Source organism: Bos indicus x Bos taurus, chromosome 21 (genome assembly GCF_003369695.1).
Source record: "Bos indicus x Bos taurus breed Angus x Brahman F1 hybrid chromosome 21, Bos_hybrid_MaternalHap_v2.0, whole genome shotgun sequence".
Taxonomy (NCBI): domain Eukaryota; kingdom Metazoa; phylum Chordata; class Mammalia; order Artiodactyla; family Bovidae; genus Bos; species Bos indicus x Bos taurus.
The window spans coordinates 16,568,038-16,583,417 of NC_040096.1; the positions used below are offsets into that span (position 1 = coordinate 16,568,038).

General features: G+C 41.6%; 1 protein-coding gene across 16 annotated transcripts in view; it reads left to right on the top strand.

Annotated features, from left to right (window-relative positions):
• The window catches only part of AKAP13 (A-kinase anchoring protein 13), a 324,450-nt gene that overhangs the window by 260,855 nt on the left and 48,215 nt on the right, over positions 1-15,380 (top strand). For all 16 annotated transcript variants that reach the window (XM_027522117.1, XM_027522121.1, XM_027522127.1 and 13 more), the window contains 3 exons: positions 3,344-3,386; positions 5,376-5,505; positions 11,666-11,840. In XM_027522117.1, the coding sequence (XP_027377918.1) occupies positions 3,344-3,386; positions 5,376-5,505; positions 11,666-11,840 (348 nt within the window). The remainder of the gene's footprint in view (positions 1-3,343; positions 3,387-5,375; positions 5,506-11,665; positions 11,841-15,380) is intronic.

Genomic DNA, 15,380 nt, shown 5'->3' on the forward strand with positions numbered 1-15,380 from the left:
TACTGACGTCTGGAAGCGTTCCATTCAGTCATGTAAATTTCATTGTCATTGTTTCCCCTCTTTTGTCTCATAGGACAAATACTTAGATGTCCATCTGTGACATTTAAAAGTCACTGTCAACCTTTTTTCTTCTCACCTTTTTGTCCCCCACCTGTGTCAGTTTTTTATTTGTTTGTTGGCAGGGCGGGGGCGCTGTGCTGCATGGCTTGTGGGATCTCAGTTCTCCAGCGGGGTACTGAACCCGGGCCATGGCAGCGAAAGCTCGAATCCTAACCTCTAGGCCACCAGGGAACTACCCCAGACCGTTTCTTTAAGAATATCTGTTCTTTGAGATTAAACCACATGGATTAATTGGTTGGAAGAAGTTCCTTTGGAACTTTCAGTTTTCAATGCCTTCACTACACTGTAGGTTTCGTATTATTATATCATTGCTTAATAATAACCTAGTTTAGTATTAGTTTTAGTAAACTCAGAGAGGAAATGAATCCCGACCCCCATGAAAATTACTCTTTTCAGTTGTACGAGATTTCTAGACGATTCCAGGATTGCTGTTTTTCATGGAGAAAGTACTTGCTATATAAAGCTAAATAACGAATTGTTTTCATTTCATATAAACCATATTAGTCTCAGGCAATTATAAATATGATTAAGCATCCTAATTCAGCACCATTTGCTGATCCTAAGTTTGAGCAGTATTTATTTAATACTTAAATATTAAGATTTAATAGTTAGCAATATCAACATCAAAGTGACGTTTTTGCATTGTTCTTAAAGGAAAGTGGCTTATGCATAAATGAATATCTTATATGTTCAATACTTTTTCACAAGTAAAATGCCTTTGGTATAGGCACATAAGATTTTCGTTCCATACCAGTTGTCATAGGAGGGAAGTTGTGAAACTCCATCTACAACTTTTGAGTTTTTACAAATTCTCAAGGCTGTTGAGTATTTGTAATATGCTTGGAAATAGGTTAGCATGACAAATAAAACTAAGTTTCCAATAGTATTTCTTCTACCACTAATATAAAATTATGACCAGTTATTCAGTCAATCAGCACTGGTTACTCAGTTAATCCAACATAATGTCATCGTTAAGTATAGAAGCTCAAAGAAACCCTTGAATCAAATATCCAGCATTCCTCAAAATGTGTTCCTTAAACTCAAAAATACAGTGAGAATTATGGGGTAGAGGGATGGGGCGGGGCAGGGGGAAGGGTTGGTTCTCGACCATATAAATTTAGGAAACTATTTTAAGCAGGTTTCAAAGGCTTATGTGTATCTTGTGAATTTTGAAGGTAGTGTTCAATATGCTGTGATTCCAAAATGTATTAACCAGGTAAACCACAGCGCAAGACAACGTGTGACGTCTCAGGAGACAAGTGTTCCGTGGAACACGCTTTTATAAATACTATGTCCGCCTAACAGCTCCAGTCCTGGAATGTCACTGTATTAGATCTGCAGGTTGTTTCATGCCTTAAAACAAAAAAGGTCTCGTTGAAATATGCTCTTTACTTGCAATAGTACTTAGTAGGCTAAATTCAATGACAGATTTCTTCACTTCTGTCTGTAATTATATCATGGAAGTAACGTTGGTTATATCATGTTCTTAGATGCTCTGAAAAATTGACACTTCGGAAAAGTCAGAAGCATTTATTTTAGAAACATTGGTGAATTAATCACTGTTTCAGAACCATACCTGAGAGGTTATAGTAAATGAATTAAAATGAATTGAAGTATTTTTTAGCAGCAAGAAAGTTGGAAATCCTTATAGGAGTTAGAGATTCTCACAGTATTTGTTGAGTTCTTAGTTTATCTGACAGAAACCTTCTGGGAGCTTAGTCTTGGCCAGGCTCTCTGCTGGTTGGTGTTTTTCTTTATGGGTTTTGTTTTTACTTTGTTCATATTACTAAGGTGGTAACTTACTAGGTAATTGATTACATGTACAGCAGAATCCTGGCAGCCTGAGAGAACTTGATGGTCCTTCTATCATTCAGAGTTCCTTAAGTATAAAACTTTTAAAGCCCACAATCTAAACCACACTCTTGACTTTTGTTTAGGTAAATAAAGGCATTCTGAAGTTTAAATGCTGATGTTTTCACCAGATGATGCAGAACTGGAAGATAGATCCCAGGTCTTACTCTTCCTCTCTCCTGGCTGTTGTTATTGTGCATCATAAATGAAACAGAAGGAGAACCCCAAACAAGTAAAAGGAAAAACTATAAAAGCGATCTTTTGAAGCCGTTTTTAAGTTTCTAATGCATTATTTACACATGTTGGCTACATGTTAGTAATGACTTCACCTTTGCATTTCTATTCAAAATCTGAAACAATTTGGGAGTTCTTAAAAGTTTCAAATGTTGATAATCTGGTAGTGGAACATTTTTCAAATCTCTGTCAAATTGAAGTTTCAGTAACCTCAAGGAAAACAGTGTGTTTTGTCCACATTATAACAGTAGTTACACAGAGCAACCTTTGTCTACCTGGAATCACACACAGAAGGTGTTTCTATACCTGATCTCCTGAAACTTGGAAACCATTTGTCATTAACCTATCATAGGTAAAATAATGGTATCATTACTTCTGTATTTGTTCTGTTTAATGCCCTGTCTTATTTAGCTATTGATGTAATGACTCATTTCAGTTTATGGTCTGATGGTTATGGAAGGAAGAAGAATATATCTGCCCTACTCATCTGATCAGTATCAGTCTAGAAAGACCCTTAGCATCTGTTTTATCTTCCTTATTTCAGAGATGAAGAAATGAAGTCTGGAGATCTCACCCCAAATTAGTGGCAAACCCTAGACCTTATAAGTTGGGTCTATGCTCTTTTCTGTTGGTTTCCTAATGCTCTAATCCATTTCTAGGAATGCTCAGGAAAATGTCAGGCATATATTACTGTTAGTATAGATATATATGAACACAAGATTAACAGCATGCAGAAAATGACATGTCATTTCCTGTTGTATATTCCTCCTCTGACAGCATCTCAGAAAGATGGCCTATGGACTCTGATGAACCTTCATAAGAACAGGAATTAGACATACATTTGAGCATTTTTGTTGTTTCATTTTGGGGTTTCTTTGGTTACTTGAATCCTGGATTTAAAAAAATTTTCCCCATGAGAAATTCACTCCCAGTTGCTGCCAATTTCCGGTTCTAATTTGAGGGTTTCATTTTTAATTTTTCCTTCTTCCAAACCCTCAGAAGGAAAAGCACCCCACACTGGCTTTCAGAGGCTGTTTTTGCTTTATCTGTGTCAGTCATAAAAACATTAAACATTTTATCTGTTATCCAGGTAAAATGCTTTTGTTCTAATTTTTTTCCTGCTGTTCTTGTTTTCTAGGTACACGGCCCTTCCACAGCACCAGCTCTAATCTCACTGGGAGGTACTATATACGTTTATTTTGCTGCTCCTTTTCTCAAGATGAAATAAAGGAAATCCAAAATGTCTTCACACATTTACGCAAAATAAGTTAATTGAACTTACTGGAATTTTACTTCCTTGATTGATAAATTTGGAATATTGGTTTTTAAATTTATGTCCTGGATAGTTTTCTACCTTTATTCGTTGTGGCATCCTATAGATAAAGATGATTGGTTGCACTTATTCACATAAGGATACACTTGTATTAACTTTATGAACTTTGCACTCATTGCTTACGGGAATCTTTAATTTCTTAAGTCCAAGAACATTTTGTTCCACAGTGTGTGTGTGTGTATTGGTATTCACGCAGTATTGCTGCCTGCTTAGCCCTTGTAAGCTTTAAAGCTATTTTCTTCTGTGAAGGTTCAGACAGTACGCATCTTTGTCCAGAGAAGTGACTTGGTTTTTAACAGCAGGCAATGGCACCTCACTCCAGTACTCTTGCCTGGAAAATCCCATGGACGGAGGAGCCTGGTGGGCTGCAGTCCATGGGGTCACTAAGAGTCGGACACTGAGCGACTTCACTTTCACTTTTCACTTTCATGCATTGGAGAAGGAAATGGCAACCCACTCCAGTGTTCTTGCCTGGAGGATCCTGGGGATAGGGGACCTGGTGGGCTGCCGTCTATGGGGTCGCACAGAGTCGGACACAACTGAAGTGACTTAGCAGCAGCAGCAGCAGCAGCAAAAGATTGCTATTTTGACTCATTGTTTATTATTCAAGCTTACGAGATTAAATATTTGATTTTAAGCATAATTGGGGTTCTGATTGTTGCCCTGCAGTGTCTTATAAGTTGCCTTCCTTTTCACAAAGGCATCAGTTGTGACCCAGTAATCCAGAACTCTGTCGATATGAGTCCTCTTGTTTGCACTCAACCACATTCTGCTTACTCTTTGTTCTTTCTAGAGCAGTGATTTTCATTTCCCCTTTGTCTTAGTAACAGACTGCTTTATATTTCAAGCAGTATTTTAAATATAAATAGACGAGCTACTGAACAGGACCCATGTGGTCCTGCTTGTCTCTGCTCTCACAGAAGCCCTCGGGGCAAACACTACTTTTCCAGTGGAAAACTTCTAGCATAACTGTTCTGGGACCCTAGGAAAAGTAGTTTGAATGGATTTCTGTATAATAGATGATGTATTATGTAACAGTTCTACGTAGGTGTATGTGTACACAAATGATAATGTGTACAAGGGCCCCGCACTCTTTGAGGAACTCAACCTTTGTGAATTTCCCAGGGTCTGGAGATACCATCATGGATGGGCTTGGGAAATAGGTGTCCTAAACAAGTAGGTCAGCACCTCCAGGTCTCTGTGAAACTTCTGCAGTAGATCTTTCTGCACTCAGTGTCAGTTCTACCGACCATTCAGTATATTCCCTCCTTAAATCGTGCATAACTGAATTCACATATTGACGGTCCAGTGTGCCAGAAACCTAAATAAAAGGTGTGGTCTCTGCTATGAGGGAACTTGTATATGCATTCAGTCATAAAAACTCCTTGGTTTGCATCTGTGGCTTTCTTTTTAGACACCTGTTTAATGCAAAGAAGTTTATACATTGGGTTCTGTTTTAGGTTAAGCAATTTCAGATAAAATAATTAATGATGAATTGATCATTAATTCTAATCAACAATTAGCATCAGATCCCTGAAAACCCGTTAGTGAAACACTAACAACCGACATAAGAAAATTTAGCCAAGTTTTCGCAATAGGACATAAGCATTGTGGTGTGCCCTATTGTTGGGTTGATATTATTATATAAAACCTTTCAGCAGCTCTGGCCACTTCTTACTCCTTTTCCCATTCGCACCTGAGCATATAAGTTGCCTGTGACTTGTAGCCAAAATAATACCTGACAATGGCGGTTACAAAGAATTACATGTAGAATGTTTTAATTTTTAAAAAACCATCTTCTGTAATCTTTTTAAAAACTCCTCTGTTTTCTATTTAGTATAACAGAAGAGAACTTTAATTTCCTGCCACAAAGCCCCAAGAAAGATTTTGAAATAAAGAGCGGAACCAAAGTCAGTCGTACGTTCAGCTACATCAAGAACAAAATGTCCAGCAGTAAAAAGAGCAAGGTAAGTACTGCTGTGGGCGTTTCTGGGTGACCCCCTCAGCCAGCCCTCAGTAGGCTCCGGGCACAGCACACACCCAAAGACTAATTAACACGGTGGGGTCTTGTGGAATTGAGTTGAGAGATGCTGGCTGCAGGAGGCTAATATCTGAAGAAAACTAACAGCAAGTAAAACAACAATAAGAGATAACACTACCAGTTGAGTTTTTACTGTATGCTGAGAGCTTCCCATGTATTATCTTGATTTAATCCTTTCCACACACTGTAAGGTAGATATTATCTCCCTTTATTAGGAGTAAGGTACCTCACCTGGGAAAAAAATCAGAAATAAAAAGTACCTGTAGTAATTCCACATTAGAGATGAATACTCTTCTAATATTTTTTAAATGTATTTTTAGAAAGAAAAAAAAAAGAGTTAACTTTCTTATACTAATTCCCATTGCTAAACTGGAAGATTCTGTTTCAAATCAGTGGGGAAAACTTTCTGCCTCTCACTTTGCTACACTCTCTCTATTCACCCATCTAACCTCCAACAAAAGAAGTAGGAAACAAATTGGGACTCAATTAAGGACTTCTTGCCCAGGAATCACTTTGTATCTGTGGTTATATGCATACACACAGGTACATAATTACCAAGTTTGTAAATGAGGTAAGATCTCTTTTCTTTCAGCAAATACTAGGTTTGGTCATCACTCAAATTTTTCCAGAAAACCTGCCACCACAATTTTGTTTTCTCCTCATTTCACCTGCCCAGGTGCAAAATGGACAGAAAGTAGGCAAACTGAAAGATGAACGAAGAGTCTAGCAAACCGTTTCTAGAGTAGTCTCATATTTAAGCGTTAACCTCATGCTTAGCCTTGTTTTTATAATTCAAAACAGTTAAGGTTAAAGAGGGCAGAACCCTTATTATTCTTTGTGTGGCAGCAGGGCTCAAAATAGAGCCGTGTCTGTCTTACCAGCTGGCCTGGCCACTGGTTGGCATCAACAGAAGGCTGCCTTGAAAGAGCAGTGTTAATTGGCCAGGAGTGTTTGAATGGGGCCAGCGTTCTGCTAGGTGCTGACGAGCAGGTGGAGGAGCCAAAGCACACAGTCTTTACCCGGACGATTTTTACCATTTGTTGGGATGATTTCAAGTGTTTCTCTTGCCTTTTATTTTGGTTTTAAACCGTGACATCTTTACTCCAAACAAACTTTTAACCAGAAGACCAGGGTGAAGTGAAGAATTCCCCCTTTTCCACCCATCTCCCTCGTGACGCCAGCTTAGGGGCCGAGTAGTGAATCCGCCACTGACGGCGTTGGCAAGGCAGTACAAGCAGATACAAACATCTCGCACCAGTCTCCTTATTTCACCAACCGAGGCACAGAGAAGTACGCTTCAGGTCACAGGCCAGGTCATATCTTGTGATCTGACTTCTGCCAAGTAATACTGTTCATTTCATATTCACTCTTCAGCGGGAGTGAGCTGCACAATGTCTCTTTCCTTTAATTTTGTTAATAACCTCAAAGGACTGGAGTCTGGAGTTTGCTAGGAGAGGGCTGAAGAGAAAGGGGGCAGGCAAAAAGAAGGTGGTTTGTGTGCAAGTGAGCCCGTCAGCAGCAGCAGGCCGTCTTCAGGTGACCTGTCACCTCCCAGCTTCTCTTTGTCAGAGTGACTGCACTCTTCTGCAATGAGACTGCTTCCCCTTTCAGGCTCTTGGCCCCAAGATTTGGTCTCTGGCAGCTTGTGCTATCTCTAGCGATGGAAATTCTCCAAAGTTACAAATCTGTAACCCTGGATTGCGATCCATTTCACATTATCTGGGTGCAGGCACCTCTTTAGCCACATTATCAGTTTATTAAGAAGCATTAAGAGTCACCTTTGATCGTTGTTACCAGCTCACTTCAAATAAGATTGTTTCGTCCTCACAAAGGATAGCTCAGCTTTTGTACATGTACCAAAAGATAGTAAGAAACAGGAGAATTGGTGAGTAATGCATTTTAGGATATTGTTGTTTAGTGACTAAGTCATGTCCAACTCTTTTTGCAGCCCCATAGACTATAGTCCACCAGTCTCCTCTGCCCGTGGGATTTCCCAGGCAACAATCCTGGAATGGGTTGCCACTTCTTTCTCTAGGGGACCTTCCCAACCCAGGGATCAAACCCACATCTCCTGCATTACAGGGGAGTCTTCACCACTGAGCCACCGGGAAGCCCCACACTTGATGTTAAGTCGCATTAAATACCTTGTCTGTCTTTGCCATTGTACCCACAGGAGGGCTTTTCCATTCAGAAAAGTTTGATTCTCTAAAAGGATAACATAAAAATAAGTGAATATTTTCTTGGTGTCATGATGCTGGCTCTACTGTTTTTCTTACCCATTGAATAATGTTACTTCTCCATAATGCTTAAAAAATTGAAATGCTACTACAGATGTTAGCACTAGTTTTTTAGTGTAAGCACTCTATATATAATATACTATATGTATAACATAATACATGCTATATATATCTTTTTTTTTTCATATCTGTAGCCATGTGAGTATGAGAAATTTGGGGGAAATTGAGTACTGATCCTTTATAAGTCCTTCCAAGAATTCTCATTAACTGGCATGAGTTAATAGATAAATATGTTGAGTCGTGTGTGTGTGTGAAAGAGGGAGAACCTAAACAGGAAATAAAACAGGAAGACTGGCAGGCAGTTTCTGCTTTTGTGTTTTAGTATCTTTAAGAGGTAGTACTGTTTCCTGTTAAGTGAGTCTGCTTGCTGCAGACTCATAACAGACACACACATATAATATATATGTGTATATGTGTGTGTGTGTACATATATATAAAATGTCCTCATTACAGCGGGAGTGGGGTATGACCCGCTCTAAACCATCCTGTCACGTCGGTTTTTTTTCCCTAAGCTTTCCTCTTTGCAGATGAGTAGGAGATGGTCAGAGATGTTTGAGACAAATTCTTAATCTGATTTGAAGTAGGCCTTTTTGGATGCAAGGATTGGATTCCGGCACAGATGTTAATCTACTCCCCGGCTTCATGACAAGACATTCAACTTCACCTCCCAGTTCCCGTGAAGTGTCTAAAAAAGAACTAAACATCTTAGCCTTTCAAAGGTGCCAACTAGGGTAAGGTAGTGTTTGCCAAGACTTAAAGCAGTGTTAGATATCATCATCTCTCTCGTTTCTTCAGTTGCTTAATCAAAGCATGCCTCACAGTTTTCCAGAGAGTTCTTTTTTTTTTTTAATCATAATTATTTGTCTAAAATGGTAGGTTTAGAAGAATCAAAATATCATTTCCCCTCATAGTATCCCAGTGTAGTTGTTCTTGCATTATTCCCATTAAATATTATTACTTTCCATTTCCCCAGCACACAGGTTTAAGGCATTTTGTCAGGAGTTAAACCTGGAAAAATCAAACTTCAGAAAACAGCCAATCACTGCCTTTCCATAGGCGGCTTCACCAAAAAAGTTTTCTTTAGAAATGTATGGCTTTTCAAATGAGGACATCTGTTTAAATAGATGTGTTCCTTAACTTCCAGCATTGAGAAAAATATCTGCCTCAATTTTGCCAGAGCTCCCGTCTTGCCACTTAAGCACTGCCCGCACCGCGTGTGCAGGGGAACTTGTCGCGTGTCGTGCCCTGGGTCCTCTGTTCCCCGGGCGGCAGGCTGCATCGGCAGCATGCAAACGGTTAAGCTTATCTTAAGGAAACCCACAGCCTCAGCCCTCCCCCGTTCCTTTTCTCAACCAGTCCCCAGCTTCCTCTTACTGTTTCTCTAGTGGTTGCTCTAATGGTAGCTCAAAACTGCCAGGCCCTGCCCCTCCGGCGTGAGCCCCTCCTCCCGTGAGAGCATATTTCCTGGCATGGGGGTCGAATCATGTCGGCAAAATGGGGCCGGTTTCATGAAGCACCCCTCATAACAGTGAGATTCATAGGACCAAAGCATGGGGAGGTAAGCGCCTGACTTCTTACAGCACTAGCTTCCAGCCAACACAGAGAGAGACAGTGGAGTTTGTTGTTTCGTTTTGTTTTTATCCTTGGAGGAGCTGGTTGGGATTCTCGCAAAGGATGGGGAGATGATGTGTTCAGATTTGAAGAGAGTGGCAAGGCTTGGGAGAGTAAGCTGGCTGCCACAGATTTTCTTAACTCTTAGAGCAACTTTTTTCAGCTTTCTTGAGCAAAAAGGTCAGGTGCTTTTCAGTTTAACATTTTGTATATGAGAAGTCTTTAGCAAAATTTAGTTCAAAGAACAATTATTAGAAAAACTCAGTTTCTTCATACTGATTTTTATTAGAATTTTAGATACTTTAGCAGTTAACAAATTTTCACTCAGAACAGTTTCCTGTTTTATAAAGTGAAGTGGTTTGTTTTTCCTCCCTTCCTCTCCTGTTGTTTTTTATAGTTCTAAAGTATAGCAATTTGATTCTTAGATTTTTATTATATGCATGCTATTAACAAAGGACTTTACGTGAATCACAGACTTAACAAATGTTCACCATTTCAGTATAGCAGATGGGTTCTGAATACAGAGTCAGAAGACCTGGGCTTTTTATTTTAACTGCAGAGCATTTGCTGTGTGACATTCTGTGAGTCCACAAACGTCTCTAGTCCTTGGCAGTAGAGTGCAGTGACAAAGAGCTGAGCTTTACAGTTGGCAGATCTGGAAGTTAGCTCCAGCTTGGGCAGTTACTGGTGTGTGACCTCTAGTACATGAGCCATCTCAGCCTTGGCTTCTCGAGTGTTACATGGAAATCATAGCTGGTCTTTGCATGCCATTGGGTTGTTAATGAGAAATTTCATGATAGTTGCTTTCTGCAGTGTTTGGCGCATAATGATTGTTCCAACTCTTGCCTGCTATTATCTTTGTTATTTATCTTTTCAGTTAGGAAATGGGAGGCATAACACCCACCCTACTCACTTCAGAGTCATTGAATCAGATGAAATAATGTAGATAGAAGGCTTTGATTGAAAATAAGGCCTTTGGTAGTTGTCAGGATACCTGACTTCGGGGTATCTCTTTTTTCAGGAATTGTTTTGGATGACAGCAATACTGTTGTTATATGCCCTGGAAAATGAGTACCCTAAAGTTGGTGAGGACGACCACTACTAAATGCGTCCCTCCTACCTCTGTAAATTGCAATTCAGGGTCCAGTTAGTTTGAAAGAAAATTATTCATTTGCTGTTGATTAACCAGCCAAGTGTCTGTCTAACCGTGTCTGGGAAGGACCTTTTATGAAGAGTGTATGGTTAGACCACACGGTCCTCATCTCCTAAGGGTGGTGTGTACCTGAAATGCCCCTGACCGCTTTGGATATTTTATTAAGGATCTAGCACTCATGAGTATTTCTTTGCATTTTTAGGGTTTAAACCCCTCCTCCTCCAGTTTGAAATCTGGGCCAAAGCTGAACCTTGAAGCTCTTAATTAGTAAGAACAGCAAATGTCTATGTGGGGGATAGTTCATATTTCTGGCTAGAGTAGGGGAGGCAGTTAGCAGGTATGTGCCCTCTCTTGAGGGTATGTGATGGGTGGGAAGCAGTTGTGGGGAACCTTGAGTCATTTTTCACGCTGCCCAATCACCTCTCCCTCAGGCTGGTCCCAGAACCATCGCATCCTTTCTTCTGCTCCCCGCCCTGCAACTGGGCTCGGTGTGGCTGTTTCAGGAGGCCTCAGGGCCACCGCAGGCTGCTCCTCTCCAGCGGCCCATGCTGGTCCCTTAGGCAATGAACGTGTCTCTTGGCATAGCTTCCCTGGTGGCTCAGACAGTAAAGAATCCACCTGCAGTGCAGGAGATCTGGGTTCAATCCCTATGTTGGAAAGATCCCCTGGAGAAGGCAGTGGCAGCCCACTCCAGTATTCATGCCTGGAGAATCCCATGGACAGAGGAGCCTAGCAAACTATAGTCCATGGGGTTGCAAAGAGTCAGATACAACTGAGCGACTAACACTTTGACTTTTCAAGCCAGGGACAAAACTGTTCAACCTGCCCAGTCCTCCTAAGGTTTTTCTAATGCAACTCGAATGCACACAACTTGATAAAATTTTTTATGTCCAGGACAGCATTCCTAACTTTGATTCAAAACATTGACTAGCCACTGTTGACCACAGGTAGCCCAGTAGCCTTCTAGAAGGAGAGGCCTTCCAGTGTTTGGTTAACAATGTAATGTCGGTTGTTTTCTTTGGCAGGAAAAGGAAAAAGAGAAAGATAAAATTAAGGAGAAGGAGAAAGACTCTAAAGAGAAGGAGAAGGACAAGAAGAGTGTGAACGGGCACACTTTCAGTTCCATCTCTATGGTGGGTCCCATCGTCTGCAGCCAGTGCATGAAGCCTTTCACCAGCAAAGACGCCTACACGTGTGCAAGTAAGAGATGCGTGTGTTCCTGTGCAGTAAAACGCTCCAGGCTCGGAAACCTTCGTTTCTAGTTTCCTGTCCTTCCCACCCCTTATCTGTTCCTCTTTGATGTGGAGAAGTAGCCCTTTTTCTGTCTTCCTTTAAACAACATTGGAGACACACATTCCAGATAAGAGAATACAGAGCCCTTAATGTTGCTCAAAGAGCCGGATTTCAAATATCCCCTCCTGTTGTCCCTAAGCCACTGCCTTATTCCGGAAGTCCATGTCAGCATGAAAACCGTCTCGTAGCCTCAAACCCCAAAGCCGCCCCAGCAGTCCCTTGTCAGCCACTTCGGCTCGCTTTTTACTCCAGCACTAACCATTTGCAGTCCATGGGCCGTACGGAAGCAGGCTGCAATTTGCAGGCCCTTGCTATGAGGCACTGCGTCTCAAAACGCGGTTGCACACAAAAAGGAGTAGCGCTCATTGTGCGCACCAGGGAAGGTCAGGGAGGCCGCTTGTGGTCAGACGTGCTGATGCGAAGGCCAGTCATCCGGAAGGCGGAGGTGATGGGCGTCCCGTTACACCTGTAGCCACTTTGGACCGAGCGGTGACTAACCCAGTCCCCCAGCAGCACTGCCCAGACCATGATGTCACGACCTGGTCTTGATTTCAGTCATTTGTGTGAAATATCGCAAGCGACTTGTTAACTCAAGATAGTCAACTTACTGAAATTTGAAAATTTTTAAAACTGTATCTGAGCAGAGTCAAGAGTTACAATAATAATTTCCAGTCGCTTGCTTCCTTCAATTTTAGAGGCAGAGTGGAGTGACAGCTGGCACAGAACCTGTGTTATGCATGCTGCAGCTGTTGTGCTTTTTAGACAACTGGTGTTAACACACACATGTTCGTAAAATGCCTTTTATGGATGTATTTTACTCCAGTTGTTGTCTCAGCCCTCTTTGTTCGACTGTCCTGTTTTTCCTAAAGAAAGCCGCTGGGGAGCTCTTGTGTCTGTATTCATCCTCGTGGGCAGACGTCACACACATTTATGCCCTCTGTCGTGTGTGACTTACCAGGAGATGGAGGACTCTGGCCCTGTCACGTGGTCCACGCAACCTCGAGGAGATGAAGGGCTGCCACTGCCCAGTGTGTCCCCAGCACGTCAGTCTGGAGCTCAGGCTCTAAAAGGACTCATTCTTAGTACACCAGTCCCTTGTCGCCAGGATAATTTCTTAGCTGCTAGACACAGTTTCTCAGTATTGGAGTGACTTGGTTGTCTGGGGCAGTGATCACCAGGTCCTTTTTGGTATGCTTATCCACAATTAAAACATTCTTAGCCTCCTACACGTGACTTCCCAGGTGGCACTAGTGGTAAAGAACCCATGTGCTAATGCAGGAGATGCAAGAGATGTGGGTTCAATCCCTGGGTCGGGAAGATCCCCTAGAGCAGAAAATGGCACCCCACTCCAGTTTTCTTGCCTGGAAATTCCGTGGGCAGAAGAGTCTGCTACGTGTGTGTGTGTGTGTGTGTGTGTGTGTGTGTGTGTAATGTAAAAAGATTACATATGTGTCCTATATTATACTTCCAAAGAGCTCATTCTAGAATGAGAAGTCAGCGTTGCCATTTTCTTGTTTGCTGATCAGTTACTTTTAATATTCTCAGATGTACAGTTTCTGCAGGAGTTTGTCTTTTAGTTGAAACTACATATAATTTATAAGTGATATTATTGAGCACAGGTAAATTTGCATTCATCGCAAGGTGCTTAAAGTAAACCCAAGGAGGACGTCGCTGTTCACACCCCTGACCTACCATCCCAGCACCTCTTCTTCCCTCCAGAATCCTCTAAGATCACACATACCATGAGGCTGCCTAACAGCATGGCGGAGTGAGCCACCCATGTGTGTTAAATACTCCACTTCTCTTTTAAATCTGTACCAGTGAGAGCTGTGGAAATTTCCTCCTCCACTGCAAAGAATTGTCTCTGCTGTGAAGTGCCTGTTCTCCATGGCAGGAGTGTTGGCCTCAGAGAAGAATGGGGAGAGACCACATTTCTTGGTTGGCAGCATGAAATTCATATTCCAGCAACTCCCAGCAGTACAGCAGGCCGAACACCTGCTTTCTGCTATGAAACAGTTCTTAAAAATGCCTTTTCAACAAAATAAGTGTTTAAGAAAACTAGTACCTAACTGAGCACGCAAAAAAGAAAATCCCCAAGCAGTGCACATCCTGTTCTTCCGTTAGGGACTTGATTTGTTTCAACCATTTAATAACTGTCAGCATCTTCTGCTTGCGTTTGCTAATGCTTCTTCTTCGCGGTTTACCTTCCTTACATGGTATCTGGGGTTTCTTTTGTCATAAGTTCAGCTTCAGCTTCATAAGGCTTTCCCCTCCTGTGGGAATCTCGAGTCCCTGTTCTGTCGCAGTGACCCTGTGGTGCCGCAGTCCTGCGTCTGTTTCAGTGGGATCCTGCAGGGTTTCATCATTGCCAGATTGGAATTCCACCAAACCTCTAGACACAGCTCCCTAGCTCAGGGTTCTAGGAGATACAAATGGTGTAAATCCGGACCGTGGATTCATAGGTAACACAGAATTCTCACTCCAGATCCAGGGGAGGGCAGGTGTGCATGGCTTTTTCCAGGCCCTTCAGGGCTGTTACAGTCTTTAGTTTAAAGCTCTTGACTATATTCAGGGGTCTCAATTCCAGCCGCCACTATGTGCCCAGAAACCACGTGTCTGAGGGAGACGCTCTCTGCTTCTTAGAATACCACACAACCAGCGGGTGGATTTGAAAAATAACTGAATAAAACTAACAGTAAAAATAAAACTAATAACAAAAAATTTAAAAATAACAATAAAGGTAGCTCTTGAAGAATCTTCATGGAGATTTTTCACATATTTTAGTGTTCTGCATCATTGGTGGGTTGCTGTGATTTAGATTTTATATACATAAAGGAGCAGTGGCTTCAGTGGTGGGGAAGAGCTGAGTGAATATTCTAGGAGATCTTGGTGACCTCAGACTGAATTTCTTATTTTACTTTGAACTATCAATAAGTCTGGTGGCTCAAACAGTAAAGAATCCGTCTACCAGTGCAGGAGACACAGGACTCTTGGCTTTGATCCCTGGGTCAGGAATATCCCCTGGAGAAAGGAATGGTTCTCCACTCCAGTGTTCTTGCCTGCAGAATTCCATGGACAGAGGAGCCTGGTGGGCTCCAGTCCATGGGGTCTCAAAAGAGTTAGACCTAACTGAGTGACTAACACAGCACCAATAAGTATGCATTTGAGTTCCTTATCTTAAATGAATTTATTCAGCAAAAATTAGTTGCCTGCAAGGCACTGTGTAATTCATTCAAAAGCTGTTTGCCAGCAAATATTCTTTGAGCAACCTGTGTGCCTAGCACCTTTCTCTTACTCTTTTTTTTTCCCCCATGAGTATGACATGTAACACTGTGTAAATTTAAAAGTGCCAAGTGTTAACTTGATGCATTTATATATTATAATCTGATTGGTGTTAATGTTTCCATATTTAGCACCTCTGTCACATCACATGATCCTTTTTAGTGG